Here is a 14,959-nt window from a genome sequence, read left to right on the forward strand (position 1 = left end):
TCCTACACCATTTTCTTCTTGGTCAACGCCCTGCACTAACTCACAGAAAATAAGCCCATCACCCCCTGCAGGACCAATGCGCGGTTTCACAGGTTTGCCACCCCTGAGGAGTGCGTCGTCTGTCTGGCGGGTGTGAGGTGAGTCTATAGTACAGCCTTACCTCATACACGGTCAGTTCCCCGAAAAGTCACCTGTCCCCTCTTGAGTCTGTGGCGAGTCGCCGCCCATAGCAAACTTACAGCCAGCCCCAACTTAGAACAGACAGAAATTGTTCCTGGCCATAAGATTAACTCAGGCAGACATGCTGCTTAATGTACAGTAACCACAGTCAACCTCTTATTAAAACGCCTCGTTATTACCCTTCTGTGAGGACTCGCTGATTCATTAATACTTACATAGAAAATAAATAGCGCAAGTAAAGTCTGAGAAGTGAAATGGAGGTTGTCTGAAACAACAACTGTCTTTCAAGCCTTGGAGTAAGACTTGTCGAGAATTCCTAGGCGAAACAGGTGTGTGAACAAGTATGTTGGGGGACAGGGGATAGGAAATATGAGCGTCATTAAAGTGAAATGGGGATGCGCTGGACATGCAGCAAGACGCATGGATGGTAAGTGACCCAAGGAAGTTCTTTGCTGGCATCCAAGAGGTAAAGAAAAGACAATGAAGACGACGTGCGAAAACTGTGTAGATGAAATAGGAAAATATGCACTAACTACCTAGTTGCCCGCGGCTGCAGAATAAGTCTGGAAGGAACCTATTGTACGTCAAATGGCTGATGGTGGCGACCCCATCTCCTATAAAGGGCTTTCATGCCTCTTGAGTTCGTAGTACGTCTAACCAATTGACATTCTGCGTCCTTGCGGAACACAAATTTCAAATGCTACCTGTTTCTTCATTGACCTTTCCACAGACAACATTTTTCTAACCTTCAATTACGTCCCCAGTCCCAATGAAACATGTACATTTGAAATAACGTAACTGGCAACAGCCTGCAACACATCTGTTAGGATGTGAATGGCATACGAACGTGTATTTTATCTTGTCGCTTATGCGCTTTGCCCTGTACTGAACTGCGAGAATGTAGACTGTCAATAACTTTAAACAAAACCAAAACTGCATGAATTTACGTAGCACAAAAACTGAATCTGATGCAACACTATTGATTTGAAATTGGTCCTAGTAATAAAACAAAACTTGATGAATTTGAAAATAGTGGTCCCTGTGTTTAATGAATGCTATCCCTGAAAAAATAAAATTTCTTATCTATAATTGCGCAATGGTAATGCTCTTCGTACTGCTCTCTGTTAGTACTTTAAATTGTATAGTTAGCATACAGCTACTGTGCAAGGCTGTTGCTTAGCATACATTTTAATTAAATCGAATGTGAATGAGGCGATAACTTCTTGAGCAAAATACTTAATCAAAAACAACATGGATCTGGAAACTGGTATTAACTTGTGGTAAGTAATAACATGGCACTAACTTTAAAACTTGTAATTTGGCTCTTCGAAAATTAATAATGCTCACAATTAACAAACAATAAACTGATTAAACATTAACAATTGGCTTTACAAAATCATTGGACGCAAATGTTATACAATGTCTCAATCATCACTTATGAATACGCGCTTTGCATTTGCAAATAAAAAATCATTATGGCCCGTATCGAGTAGTACATATCTAGCACACATCAGAAACAACACGTATTTACACTTGACAGTCTTCCATATATCTCTCTATCTAAAGTTATTCTAACACATTACCTATAACTACTTGAACCAGCGCTCTTTGTTGAGATGCGACGCTACTGCACAATCGATACTACATCTGACCATCTCTGGTTCAATATAAAATTTTCTTACAAAATTTTACCCTATTCATCAAATATTCGTATTTCTTTTGTAATAGTTACTCTAATCAATTGTAGGTTGCTTTTTGCTTCAACCGTATCAAGTAATATTGCTACATAGTATGTAAATTTGTTTGACTGTTTCTGCTGTACTTGTACTATTGTTAAGATGCCCGCCCACTAAGCCGCGCGGTCTAACGCGCTGCCTACCGAGCGGGAAGGCATGCCGGCGTGCCAGTCCCCAGCACGAATCCACCTGGCGGATTAGTGACGAGGTCCGGTGTGTCGGCCAGCCTGTGGATGGTTTATAGGCGGTTTTCAGTCTACCTCGGCGAATGCGGGCTGGTTCCCCTTATTCCGCCTCAGTTAGACTGTGGCGGCCATTGCTGCGCAAACACCATTTCTGCATACGTTTACACCAAAATTATCCTACCACGCGAACATTTGGGGTTATACTCGTCTGGTACGAGACGTTCCCGGGGGAGTCCACTGCGGGGGAGGGGGGGGGGGCTGAACCGCGCAATAACCCTGGGTTCGGTGTGGGGCGGCAGTGGGGTGGGTGGACTGCTGTGTCCTATTGTGGGGTTGTGAACCACTGAGGGCTATGTCGGAAAGAAGCCTCTCCGTCGTTTCTAGGTCCCCAGTTTAATACATACATCCATTGTTAAGATTATATGTTGGAATTTGTTGGAACATTTATAACAGCCCTGTAACCTGTCATGACGACGTGAACGTATGTAACGGGTGCAGTAGAGATATCTGTTGTTGGCAGGTGACCACCATGATTTGCGGCCTGTCGCTGGTGATGCTGTCGGTGCTGGTGGGAGCCTCGGAGGCAGCCAAGATCCTGTCCATCGTGCCGTTCCCTGCCGTCAGCCACCAGGGACCCCTCAGGACGATGAGTCTCGAGCTGGCCAGGAGGGGCCACCAGGTCACCTTCATCACCACCAACCCGTCCAAGGTACGCATTTCCCATCTCTTCAAAGTCGCGAGGGGCAAACTTAAATGATGGTCGCAACACCAATAATCATTTAAAAATAACGGGAAAATGTATCAATTGTAAATACGAAAACACATGGTCTGAAGGAAACGATGATAAGAGCCCCCTCGCAGTATTAAGCAACTACGGGGTGACAATTATTGAACTACATGAAAAAAAATTGTCATAACTTCTGCCTCGGGTCGTGAGGGACATAGTATGGACATGCATTGTTTGATTTAGCGACGAAGCCTGCTTTTATTTGAATGAGTTCATCAATAAGCAAAATTGGCGCATTTGGGGGACTGAGATCCCCACATTTCGCTATTAAGAAGTCTCAGTGGGTGACTATATGGTGTGCAATGTGCAGTCACGGAATAATCAGTACGATATTACTTTATGGCTACCGAATGGTACGTGAAGTTTTTAGAAGCTGATGTCATCCCCAAGTGACCCTGGTTTCGACAAGATGTGGTCCATTCAAGTCGGAACTCGATCGCATTCAAGCAGGAGAGCTTTTGATGTCCTGGTGGAGCACTCTAGGGACCTAATTCTGGTTCTGGGGTACCCAGAGGCCACTGAAATGGGCCACGATTAGCCGCCATATTCTCCGTACCTGAACACATGTGACTTCTTTCTGTGGGGCTATATTATAGACGAAGTGTACAAAAACCAATGCTGAGCTGAAAACAGCCATTCAGGAGGTCATCGACGGCATCGATGTTCTGACACTTCAGCGGGTTGTGCAGGATTTCATTATTCGCCTGCGGCACATCATCGCCAATGATGGCAGGCGTCTCGAACACGTCATAACGTAAATCCGAATATCTGTAGTGATCTTTACATGTTAAATAAAGTGTGTGGGCGCCGTAGTTTGTAACTAATTTAGTTCTTTTTTCATATAGTTCAATAATTGTCGCCCTGTATTTGTTGTGGCCGTTCTTTCGACTTTGAACTGAACTTGGACGCTGTGACAAGTATCGTCAAACTGGATCAGCTCAACGGCAGTGACCGAGCAGCTTACTACAGGCGTGTTCTGCAACTCCGCCTCAAGGCAAAAATGGCGGAGCTCCTGCGCCCATTCACGGAAGGCGACATCCAGAATTATTTTTAGAATTCAGGTGGAATGAATTCTGACATTTCTGAACTCAAACAGGTCTTCATTTGATGGGAGTTGTCAATAATTACATATATTTGATTATGATACAGCCCGCATCTCGTGGTCGTGCGGTAGCGTTCTCGCTTCCCACGCCCGGGTTCCGGGGTTCGATTCCCGGCGGGGTCAGGGATTTTCTCTGCCTCGTGATGGCTGGGTGTTGTGTGCTGTCCTTAGGTTAGTTAGGTTTAAGTAGTTCTAAGTTCTATGGGACTTATGACCACAGCAGTTGAGTCCCATAGTGAAAAAAAAAATTATGATACAATTCTGAAACATCAGAGTCATTTATTCTGCGCCACCCTTCGTTCTTGTGGAACGTAAGAATTGAACTGATCGACTTATAACAAACCTTGTCATAGCGTGAGCACACGTACTGGAAAAGGGCTATTATGCACAAACTCACAGTGGCAAATAGTTCCTCAGTGATGTAATATGTCTTTTATTTCAGTCCTCATACCACTGGCACCTCCTGTATAGGTTTTCAGGTTTGCGCTACCCCCAAGGAATAATTTTGTTCAACTGTGTTGGCCTTCTGAGCGTTCTATACTAGTGGAGAAGTAGCGCGCCGTTTATCTCTTTTGAAATGCCCGGGCTCCAAACGCCGAACGCAGCGGAGTTGGATGGAATGTGCCGACGGCGACAGAGGGTTGCACTGTAGCTGCAAACGCGGACTTGGGTGTCTCAGAGGGGGTGCGGGAGCAACTCTCGGCATCACTGTTACTCGTATGCGGGCCTTGTGTGAATAAACACCTCACCCGGGCCACCCTGCCAGCCGCAGGAAGAGGGCCCGAACTCTTCCGAAGGGAAACGGAACTATTGGATCTTCGAACAAAGTGGGAATCTCGCGCCACCTTACTAGCTCAGGTGTAGCTGAGACCGAAGTAACTATTTCCTGTGCGTTGTGTTAGCTATTTTAGCGTGTACTACACTGAATTTTGAGGCTCAAGTGACAAGTGAATACGTGAAATAATGAATCAGGTAATTTCACTGCTCTCTGAACCCTTCAGTTCATGGAAGTTTGAAGAAAAATTAGAAATCAAGAGGCTAGGTAGGCCGACTCCTGCTTTAACAATTTCGCAGGACCGTTAAAACAAAAAGTCGCCAATTCAATAGGAAATTTAACTCTGAATTGTACAACAAGCATGAATGGCTGTGTGGTTGTGACATGAAAAATGCCTTATTTTGTTTTCATGGTCTAAACACGGAATCGCCATGATAAAATTAGAAAACACGAACTTTCTTCAGTCCATGTAAATAACGTTTTGAATATATCAAGTCTAGGCAATGTAAATATAGCTACCCAACTAGACAGTGGGTACAGAAGGTCCGTGGCATTACACAACCAAAAAGTTACCGATAATAGGTACATATTGAATCTAATTATTAACTGTATTCGTTTCTGTGGTGTATTGGAACTTGTCTTTAGAGGACATGATGAGACTGAATCATCTTCCAGTCCTGGTGTTTTTCGTTCCTTGATTAATTTTAGTGCAGAATTAGACTCGGTATTAAAATCGCATTTACAGAAAGCTACAGTTTTCAAAGGAACCTCAAAAACCATCCAGAATGAACTCCTCCGGTGGATTCTTCAAGTCTGCCAAGCGGAAATTGGAAAGGAAATTAATGGGGCTGAGTAGAAAGATTTTTTGACTTCATAGCACCAGGAAAGCATGATGCCCAGTCTTTGGCAACGTCCATCATCGAACAGATAAATAATCATTTGGGGAACTGTCCACATAAGCTAATAGCGCAAACATATGATGGTGCAGCAGTCGTGAGTGGTTCGTCACGTGGGGTGCAGGCTCTTGCTAAGGAAAAGTTTCCCAATACTTCATACATTCATTGCTATGCCCACCAGTTGAATCTCATTATGCTGAAAGTCGCTTCCGTTAATAAAAATGTGCGAATATTCTTCACTAAACTTCAGGGACTTTGCAGCTTCTTTTCAGCGTCTCCTCAAGGAACAGCAGTTCTCGACGAAATAGTACGAAAACGACTGCCACGTTCGGTGCCTACTCGTTCGAATTTTCAGTCAAGGAGCGTCAATACCGTTTTCGAATATAGGGAAGATATTATCACGTGCACGAAAATATGAGGCAGGGGGAAAAACTGTGTAATGAGAACACTATCCTGCAACCCTGTGGCATCGTAACAATTCTGGAGGATGAAAAGTTCATGTTCTGGCTTTCATTTTTTCATAAATTCATGATACATTTGGATATTTTGTATAACCAGCTACAAAAATGATATAGTGACCCAATTTACGCACACAATCAGCTGACAGCTTTTGAGCGTGAAATTGCGAACATTAGGGAGGGAGGGAGTGAAAATTCAACAGGTTTACACGAGTACCATAAAAGAGGGAGAACTGAAGATGGCGCAGCGATGTGTAATCTACTGAGGGAGGCAAAACAAGTATGTGATGTTAGTTACGAGGTAAAAGAAAGATTCAAGTTCACTAGACACCTAGTTGCAGCCTCTCTCTTTCTACCAGAGAAATTCGCTAATTACTCTTTCAGTTTTCCAGAAATTTATTTCAGAGCTGCTATTGAATGCTACTCTGTTTTGGAAGCAAAGAAACTTCGAACAGAACTCTCTGTTATTTACAGAAGAGAGGAGTTCAAAAGCATGTGTGGAGCTTTGAGCTTTCTGGATTGCATAACAGACAATAATCTTTGTGATACACTGAGCGAATCTGTGAAGCTCCTGAAAGCGATAATTACAATTCCAATGACGACATCAGAAGCAGAACGTTGTGTTTCTTCCCGGAAACCCATGAAAACCTTCTTGCGGAATACTATGGACCACGAAAGACTATCAGCACTAGCAATGCTCTCTATTGACCTCGTTTTAGGAATTGCAGACTTCAATCAAAGAGTGGCTGAAGGATTTGCAAATATGGAGGAAAGAAGAATAGAGTTTCTGTACAAGTGATCACCACCACATCCAAATTCAGAGACATAATCGAACGGCGTTAACATCAGTCCTGCTTAAAAAGGTTAGTAAGGCATGCCTACCACTTTTTGAGTACATATAGCTGCAGTTGATTTTAATTCCTTTTATTCTGCAAAAGTAATACTTTTTTCTGTGTACACCTTTTGGTTTTATTATGAGTAGATGCAGGAGTGACAAGAGCGAGCGGCCTGTTTATATCAGGCATTACAAACACATTGAGCAGTGTACTGATTTTCTCTCTTTTGTTGATGTTTTCCTTCGTGAGTAAAGTGCACCACCATCTTCTTTGGTCAGGAGCCGCCACTGCCTCATACACTATATTTTCTGAGTAACCAATTTGATACTGGGTTATCAAAAAATCTGTGAACCTATTTCAGCAATGTATTTGACACAATGTTGCAGAACTTTGCATTGGAAAAGATAACTGAACGAACGAAATTTACACGATTCTCAGACAAATGGATCACACGACTTTCCGTCTTTCATCCCTTGGCTTACCTAACGTCTTAAGGAATGGCATCTAGCCACGTAGTAAAACCAGACTGACAAATCATGGAATGGTAAATTCCACAACAAGCGAACCAGGTGCTCGTGCGACAATGGCTCGCAAGAAGAAGGAAACTTTCACAACTTTGTACTGACACTCAGAAACTTATTTTAGTTTCCAGTCCTAAATTTATTTTCCCTTTAGGGATCCGAAGAAGTAGAATCAGCAATCAAGTTCAGCATTACTCGATGTAACATATTCGCTTCCCTCTCTCCTAAGGTCTAGCTGAAGCGACATGCATTTCTGGCAGGTGAGCTGGTAAAGATGGTGCAAAGATCGGAACCCTACACAGAAAATCCACATCGTGTTCAGATGGGTGAGAGTGAAGGCTGACATTCACTGATCGATATGCCCACCACGATCAATCCATCGGTTTTCGCCACTGGGTTTCAGAACTCACGATCTAGATGAGGGGTAGAGTCGCTGCAGCATAAGACAGATTTGCAGCATGTGCAGATTTACACCGCCTGTTATGGTCTGTTCCATGAAGAAGAAGGAACCACAAATTTTTAAACTATGAGGCGTAACCTCACGGATGAACTTACTGTGATTGATGAACGTGTTGAACGATTACGTGTGGAATTTTACATGCATCAGGTCGTGTCTCTTCAGCATACAGTTAACAACTGTCGCGTCAACAATGTTTTTTTCACTAAGACCAACCTGTTCCATACGGTGTCGCATGCTTGTGGATATCCCAAAGAGAGTCACTTAGTATTCGTATACGGATGTCAGAATTTGTAGTAATTGCAGGAAGTAACATTTCTGCTTCAAAATTTCCCGTACAGTCTTCCAAATGCTCAGTTACAGGATGTCATTGTCTTTAAAAAGTGTGCGTTACCACTGGTTCACAGACTTGGCGCCCGGTGCATCTTTGTGGAAGACCTTAATTAAATGTTGTGCTGCTGTAACAGACGGACGTGAATGAAATTCGACGGCGTCGTAAACGATTTCAGCGCCTGTCACCATCTTTACTGCTGCTGTACACAGGACTCTCGGCGGTGTGGCTGGCGGGAATAACAGAACTGGTACAGGTCGAACGACATCGGCCAGTACTCATTGTTTTCCGGTTGTTTCTAACTTGAGATCACAGGCGCCGCTCGCTTATTGTGTCTGCTTAGACACAAAAGCAGATGCGACATCTGTGGCTGGCGATACCTAAAGAGCTACGTGTCACTAAGATTTAAAAAAATATTAATCAGTAATATGTTACATTCACTAAACACGATGACTCAGCAGGACCAGCCATACCTCTGAAGATGTCCAACGTAGTATTGGACGAAACGTTAGGAATTGAAGAATTCCATGGACCACGGCCATATAACCCGGAAGAATTATCAACAACAGTACCATCTGGTCGTGAAAGCCTTCATTGTATAATTGCGAATTCATTTGATGTGTTTCGTAACGGCTGCGGTCACCGCAGTGCCTTTGCATTGTAATCAGACAACACAGACAAAGCAATATCGTAATATCGTATATTAAAGCCCAAGCAACACAAGCCGCCACTTGGCGCGGCAAGGTGAGATGGTGCCAGAGACGCCACAGCTGTAAGATTTCTATACAGTACTTAACATAGCTAGTAGCGATAGCTGACATAGGTGAAAGTGCACCAGGGGAAACGGGGCAGGAAGGGCGCCAAATGATGAGTCGTGTAATGGTCGCCTGGTCGTAGATATTGCTAATTGCTATAATCGCACTATTTCACTCCCATTTACGGAGCTTGTTAGCACTTGATGTTAGGTTGGCGCCATTAAAATGCATTGTGTTGTGGTAATCGCTGCTACTTGCTGGATCGCTGCTGTGTCTCGATGCTGATGCTGGCTCTAAATCTGGTTGTCTAGGGTTAAAAACATGAGGTCCCGTGATTTTTATGTGCTTTTGATGATAAAGAACGAGCGAAACCAACAAATATGTAAACTTCAAATATTTATTACTCTGGTGGCCATCTTAATTCCACTGTCCACCAAAGACCATGACTCAACACAAAGTAGTACTTCCGTTACATGTTCTTTGCATTGTTTATCCACCTCAAACAATAACACACAAACACACTTTACCAAAGTGACATTCCGACTGCCCCCCCCCCCCCCCCCCGACCGTTCTTGCTGCTTGTATTTATAACATTGTCAAAGAACTACTAAAAAGAGATATAGTTTACAAGTCACATGTACATCTGTTATCATAATTTGTGCAGAAAAGTTATTAATTTGCATCGAGTGACATAATTTAACATGTTATTAAAATGACAGACAGATTTGTTGATTTGACAGAATAATTCTTTGTTACAAAAAGGCCGTTTTTTAGAAGTTTGTCAATTGACTTCTCTGATTTGCATAAATAAGTAAATAACTTGAATTATTAAGAATTACATTAGTTTTCGTCTAAAATAGGATTGATTTCGTGAATACTGAGTGAAAACGCTCCTAGTGAACAAATAGGTTTCACTGGGTGATTTTTATTTAAGGAGATCCAAAATACCTAAGTTGGCCACTATTTTTCGTACTTCATATTAATTATTTAAGATGAACTTAGTGTTTTTACATGTTGACATTTGCTGTATCAGTGATCAAGTGATATAAACTTTCGTGTGGGTCAGTTACTCAGTATAATTTAATAGGTTGACTGTTTATGCAGACATGTTATGCAATCATTGTTAACATACACAATAACTTTTCTATAATCATAAATACTCGTTAAACTGGTTGAATTTGGAGGGTATCGCATACTTCGGTACAGTAAAGCCTTTAATATGTTCCGTTACAGTCGCTTGTGTGAAAAAATTTCTTGCAAGTGTCCACGCGTATATTGACCCTAAACATTGAACTTTTTCCCTTAATGGCAAGTAGGTACCTGCTAAAGATTATCGCTGTCCATCTTGTCTACGTGCAATGAAAGTTCATTAAGCGGATAACATTTCTCATAGGTAACTTCGTCATCTGAGAAAAGCTTTCTTACAACTCGACAATGGCTCAAGGCAGACTCCATGAAAAAGTTTCCTTATTACATGCACATTAAATCAGTATACAGAATAGAGAGCTCTACATTACCTTCAATTATTAAACTTCTATAAAGGTAAGAAATTCAATAGCTTTTCTCTGAAGATATCATCAAGTACCCGTCATACATCGTGATTATTTCTGCTTGCTTCCAGAAAAGCATTGCCAACTTCACAGAAATTGACATATCTGCCTCGTACAAGTATCTGAGAACAACCTCTGACTGGATGGCGATGGCCCATTGGACGGCGACCGACATGTTACTTTCATGGAAGAGGCTAGGCGGTGGTATCTGTGAGGGCGACCTCAGCGCTCCGGAGATGCAGGAATTCATAAAGTACGTACCTGCTCTGTCTGTCTTCCTCTTTCTCAGTCTTCTGTTCTTCCTCTCTCCTCGGCACCTCCTCCTTCTTCCGCTTCTTCATTTGGTATATTCCGAGGCCAACAGTAGTAAACATACGATCTGCCTTTTTAAGTTTCAGTTTTTAATAGCGTGTTGTAATTTCATAAAGCATGCAAATTGAGTTTTTAACATGAAAAAGGAAAAAAGTTACAAATTACTAAAAAAGTAAATTGCTCACTGAAGGTGATAAATATTGTTTGTTGTTTCATGAAACACAAAACTGACGATTGTTGCAGTGTTATGATGAGACCTAACCACTAGAGATGGGTCGAACTCGTTCATTCCCATGAACTACTTCGCTCATTTCACTCTTTGCCGTGAAGCGTTCAAATGAAGTAGTTCATTCATGAAGTACGGAAGCATAGCGAAGTTGCCCAGTTCGCCACTCAGCTGCGGCTACGCTCGCTTCGCCTCGCTCTTACAATAAAGCTTCGTAATACTTCATAATTTTACCAACAGATGGCCGAACTATGCAGTAACGTGCACGCAACGTTTCACGCTCTTACAGCGTCTGACAGCGAGTTAAATAGAGCATGGTCGAAGGGGACAAAGGAAAGATAAACAGAGAAGCCTGTCACATATAAAGAAGGTATTACATTTAATCTTGCTCGACATTTTCTCACGAAGCGCCCAAAAAAGTCTTTATCTGCCAAATGAAACATTATTTGTTGTATTAATGGACTGAAAACTAGGGCTACCAACGTAATGCAGTCCAATTTTATGTACCTTTTAAAATTTAATCCAAAATAGAATGAGTTTGTTTACCACTGCCACAAAGTCTATATACCTACATTAAGTAATTATTCAGAAGTTTTCCTGTAGATTTTATTTTTGTTGAGAATAATAACCCTCTAGCTTCAAAACGTAAACTGTCACCTGTAATCATTGGCACGATTTCAGGTAAAATCCCTCTTTCATTGTTATTAACAAACCTTTTATTGTCGGCTGGAGTGGCCGAGCGGTTCTAGGCGCTACAGTCTGGAACCGCGAGACCGCTACGGTCGCAGGTTCGAATCCTGCCTCGGGTATGGATGTGTGTGATGTTCTTAGGTTAGTTAGGTTTAAGTAGTTCTAAGTTGTAGGGGACTGATGACCTTAGAAGTTAAGTCCCACAGTGTTCAGAGCCAAACCTTTTATTTTCATGTTGGCTGTGCGTGCTCACACAGCCAGCCTCTTCGTTTGTATCTTTAATATTCATTTGTCTGCAAGCGCTGCCAACGGTAGGCTACCCGTGGACGCGAAGTTTAACTGCACAAATAGTCACGGGTAATGATGTCAGCACTGCAGGAAGCAACTGACGCTGCTTTCGCCTCGCCCCTAACTTCCCCAACCCCTCGTAAACCTATCGTTCGCTACAAACACCGCGCGATTCGTCGACAGGCAGTAAAGGTATTTTTTTTACGGACCTTGAGTAGAGGGAGGACTGAAGTGAACGGAGGATGAGCGGCGTAGCGCCGATGTAGTAGGAGAGGGAGAGGGGAAGAGAGTGAGTGAACTAGAAAAAGTGTGGAGTGTGCTATCTGTGAAGAGTTGGAAGTACCAGTTCATTGAAATTGAGTGGTTAGTTCACACTTCACTGGAGTGAAGCGTTCATTTGAACGACTCATTCACGAGCTCCCCATCACTACTAACCACGTTAGTTCACTGCACTAAGTTGTAGGATGTTGTGAGGTCATCGCTGCTGCATCTCGACCGATACGAGTACAAATACAACCTTGGCAGGTGCGACGACTCGCTGTTACGCATCTCTGTGTGCTCAACAATGAGGGTTAAGGTTGCTTCCTTTTGAGAGTGTGCACCACAGCTGCAGTCGTTGATGTGTGTTCAGATGTGTTCGGTCGCGAACTCCCAGTCGGAGAAAGCGAAGTAGTGTTGTGAAATTTGCAGTACCGTGTAGGCAGATTATTGAACATTAATTAGCACGTAGGGAATGTCGTCCAAGGGGGGAAAATCCATGAAAGCTGAAGCTTTATTCGAATCTCCTGGCATAATTTTGTTACTTTGATTCAGTAATATCTTTTGACAAAAGACAAGAAACTAACACTGCAATCTTAATCCGGAGAGTCAAGGTCTTTTCGGAATAGTACACTACTGGCCATTAAAATTGCTACACCAAGAAGAAATGCAGATGATAAACGGGTATTCATTAGACGAATATATTATACTAGAACTGACGTGTGATTACATTTTCACGTAATTTAGGTGCATAGATCCTGAGAAATCAGTACCCAGAACAACCACCTCTGGCCGTAATAACGGCCTTGATAGGCCTGGGCATTGAGCCTAACAGAGCTTGGATGGCGTGTACAGGTACAGTTGCCCATGCAGCTTCTACACGATACCACAGTTCATCAAGAGTAGTGACTGGCGTATTATGACGAGCCAGTTGCTCGGCCACCATTGACCAAACGTTTTCAATTGGTGAGAGATCTGGAGAATGTGCTGGCCAGGGCAGCACTCGAACATTTTCTGTATCCAGAAAGGCCCGTACAGGACCTGCAACACGCTGTCGTGCATTATCCTGCTGAAATGTAGGATTTCGCAGGGATCGAATGATGGGTAGAGCCACGGGTCGTAACACATCTGAAATGTAACGTCCACTGTTCAAAGTTCCGTCAATACGAACAAGAGGTGACCGAGACGTGTAACCAGTGGCACCCCATACCATCACGCCGGTATGGCGATGATGAATATACGGTTCCAATGTGCGTTCACCGCGATGTCGCCAAACACGGATGCGACCAATATGATGCTGTAAACAGAACCTGGATTCGTCCGAAAAAATGACTTTTTGCCATTCGTGCAGCCAGGTTCGTCGTTGAGTACACCATCGTAGGCGCTCCTGTCTATGATGCAGCGTCAAGGGTAACCACAGCCATGATCTCCGAGCAGATATTCCATGCTGCTACAAACGTCGTCGAACTGTTCGAGCAGATGGTTGTTGTCTTGAAAACGTCCCCATCTGTTGGCTCAGCGATCGAGACGTAGCTGCACGATCCGTTACAGCCATGCGGATAAGATGCCTGTCATCTCGACTGCTAGTGATACGAGGCCGTTGGGATCCAGCAAGGCGTTCCGTATTACCTTCCTGAACCCAGCGATTCCATATTCTGCTAACAGTCATTGGATCTCGACCAACGCGAGCAGCAATGTCGCGATACGATAAACCGGAATCGCGATAGGCTACAATCCGACCTTTCGCAAGGTCGGAAACGTGATGGTGCGGATTTCTCCTCCTTACACGAGGCATCACAACAACGTTTCACTGGGCATCGCCGGTCAACTGCTGTTTGTGTATGAGAAATCGGTTTCCTTGTGTCAGCACGTTGCAAGTGTCGCCTTCTGCACCAACCATGTGTGAATACTCTGAAAAGCTAATCATTTGCATATCACAGCATCTTCCTCCTGTCGGTTAAATTTCGCGTCTGTAGCACGTCATCTTCGTGGTGTAGCAATTTGAATGGCCAGTAGTGTAATAACACCAACCAAAATCTTTATTAGCTTCCTCACCAATATAGTATGTGCGGTAAGCTATCATATTACTAGAATCAAAGCTCACCAACTCAGCAGCAGCATGTGCCAATACTAGTAGCTCTTACAACGACAACATTAAAGCAACCGTTTCAATGGCTGAAGTTTTTACTACTTACAATAGTGAAATTAAAATTACACCCACAAAAACACATGGTCGATCAAGAACAGTAGTATTGGCAACTCCCCAGCCGATCACTAAATAATAATGCACTGCGACAATGAGAGGGGCGATTAGCAACAAAGTGAGGTAATGCGGCAGGCTCGCGCGATAAGGGTCGCCTCGCCACCGTTCGCGCGGCTCTCCGCGTCGGAGGTTCGAGTCCTCCCTCGGGCATGGGTGTGTGTGTTGTCCTTATCGTATGTTAGTTTAAGTTAGATTAATTAATGTGTAAGCCTAGGGACCGATGACCTCAGCAGTTTGGTCCCACAGGAATTTATCACAAATTCGCGGCAGGATCCTTACAATCCGCGTTGAGAAAGGGTAAATTGGGAGTAGTAGGGTTAAGTGCTCTTGTGAGGGCTGCGTTTGTAACGTAA

The 14,959-nt window shown here is 43.3% G+C and overlaps 1 protein-coding gene across 1 annotated transcript in view; it reads left to right on the forward strand.

Moving 5' to 3' along the window:
• LOC126175962 (UDP-glucosyltransferase 2-like) overlaps nucleotides 1-14,959 on the forward strand; it is a 75,705-nt gene that overhangs the window by 22,301 nt on the left and 38,445 nt on the right. The window contains exons 2-3 of the mRNA XM_049923049.1: nucleotides 2,622-2,810; nucleotides 10,641-10,822. Coding sequence (XP_049779006.1) covers nucleotides 2,631-2,810; nucleotides 10,641-10,822 — 362 coding nt within the window. The 5' untranslated portion in view covers nucleotides 2,622-2,630. The remainder of the gene's footprint in view (nucleotides 1-2,621; nucleotides 2,811-10,640; nucleotides 10,823-14,959) is intronic.

Source organism: Schistocerca cancellata, chromosome 3 (genome assembly GCF_023864275.1).
Source record: "Schistocerca cancellata isolate TAMUIC-IGC-003103 chromosome 3, iqSchCanc2.1, whole genome shotgun sequence".
Taxonomy (NCBI): domain Eukaryota; kingdom Metazoa; phylum Arthropoda; class Insecta; order Orthoptera; family Acrididae; genus Schistocerca; species Schistocerca cancellata.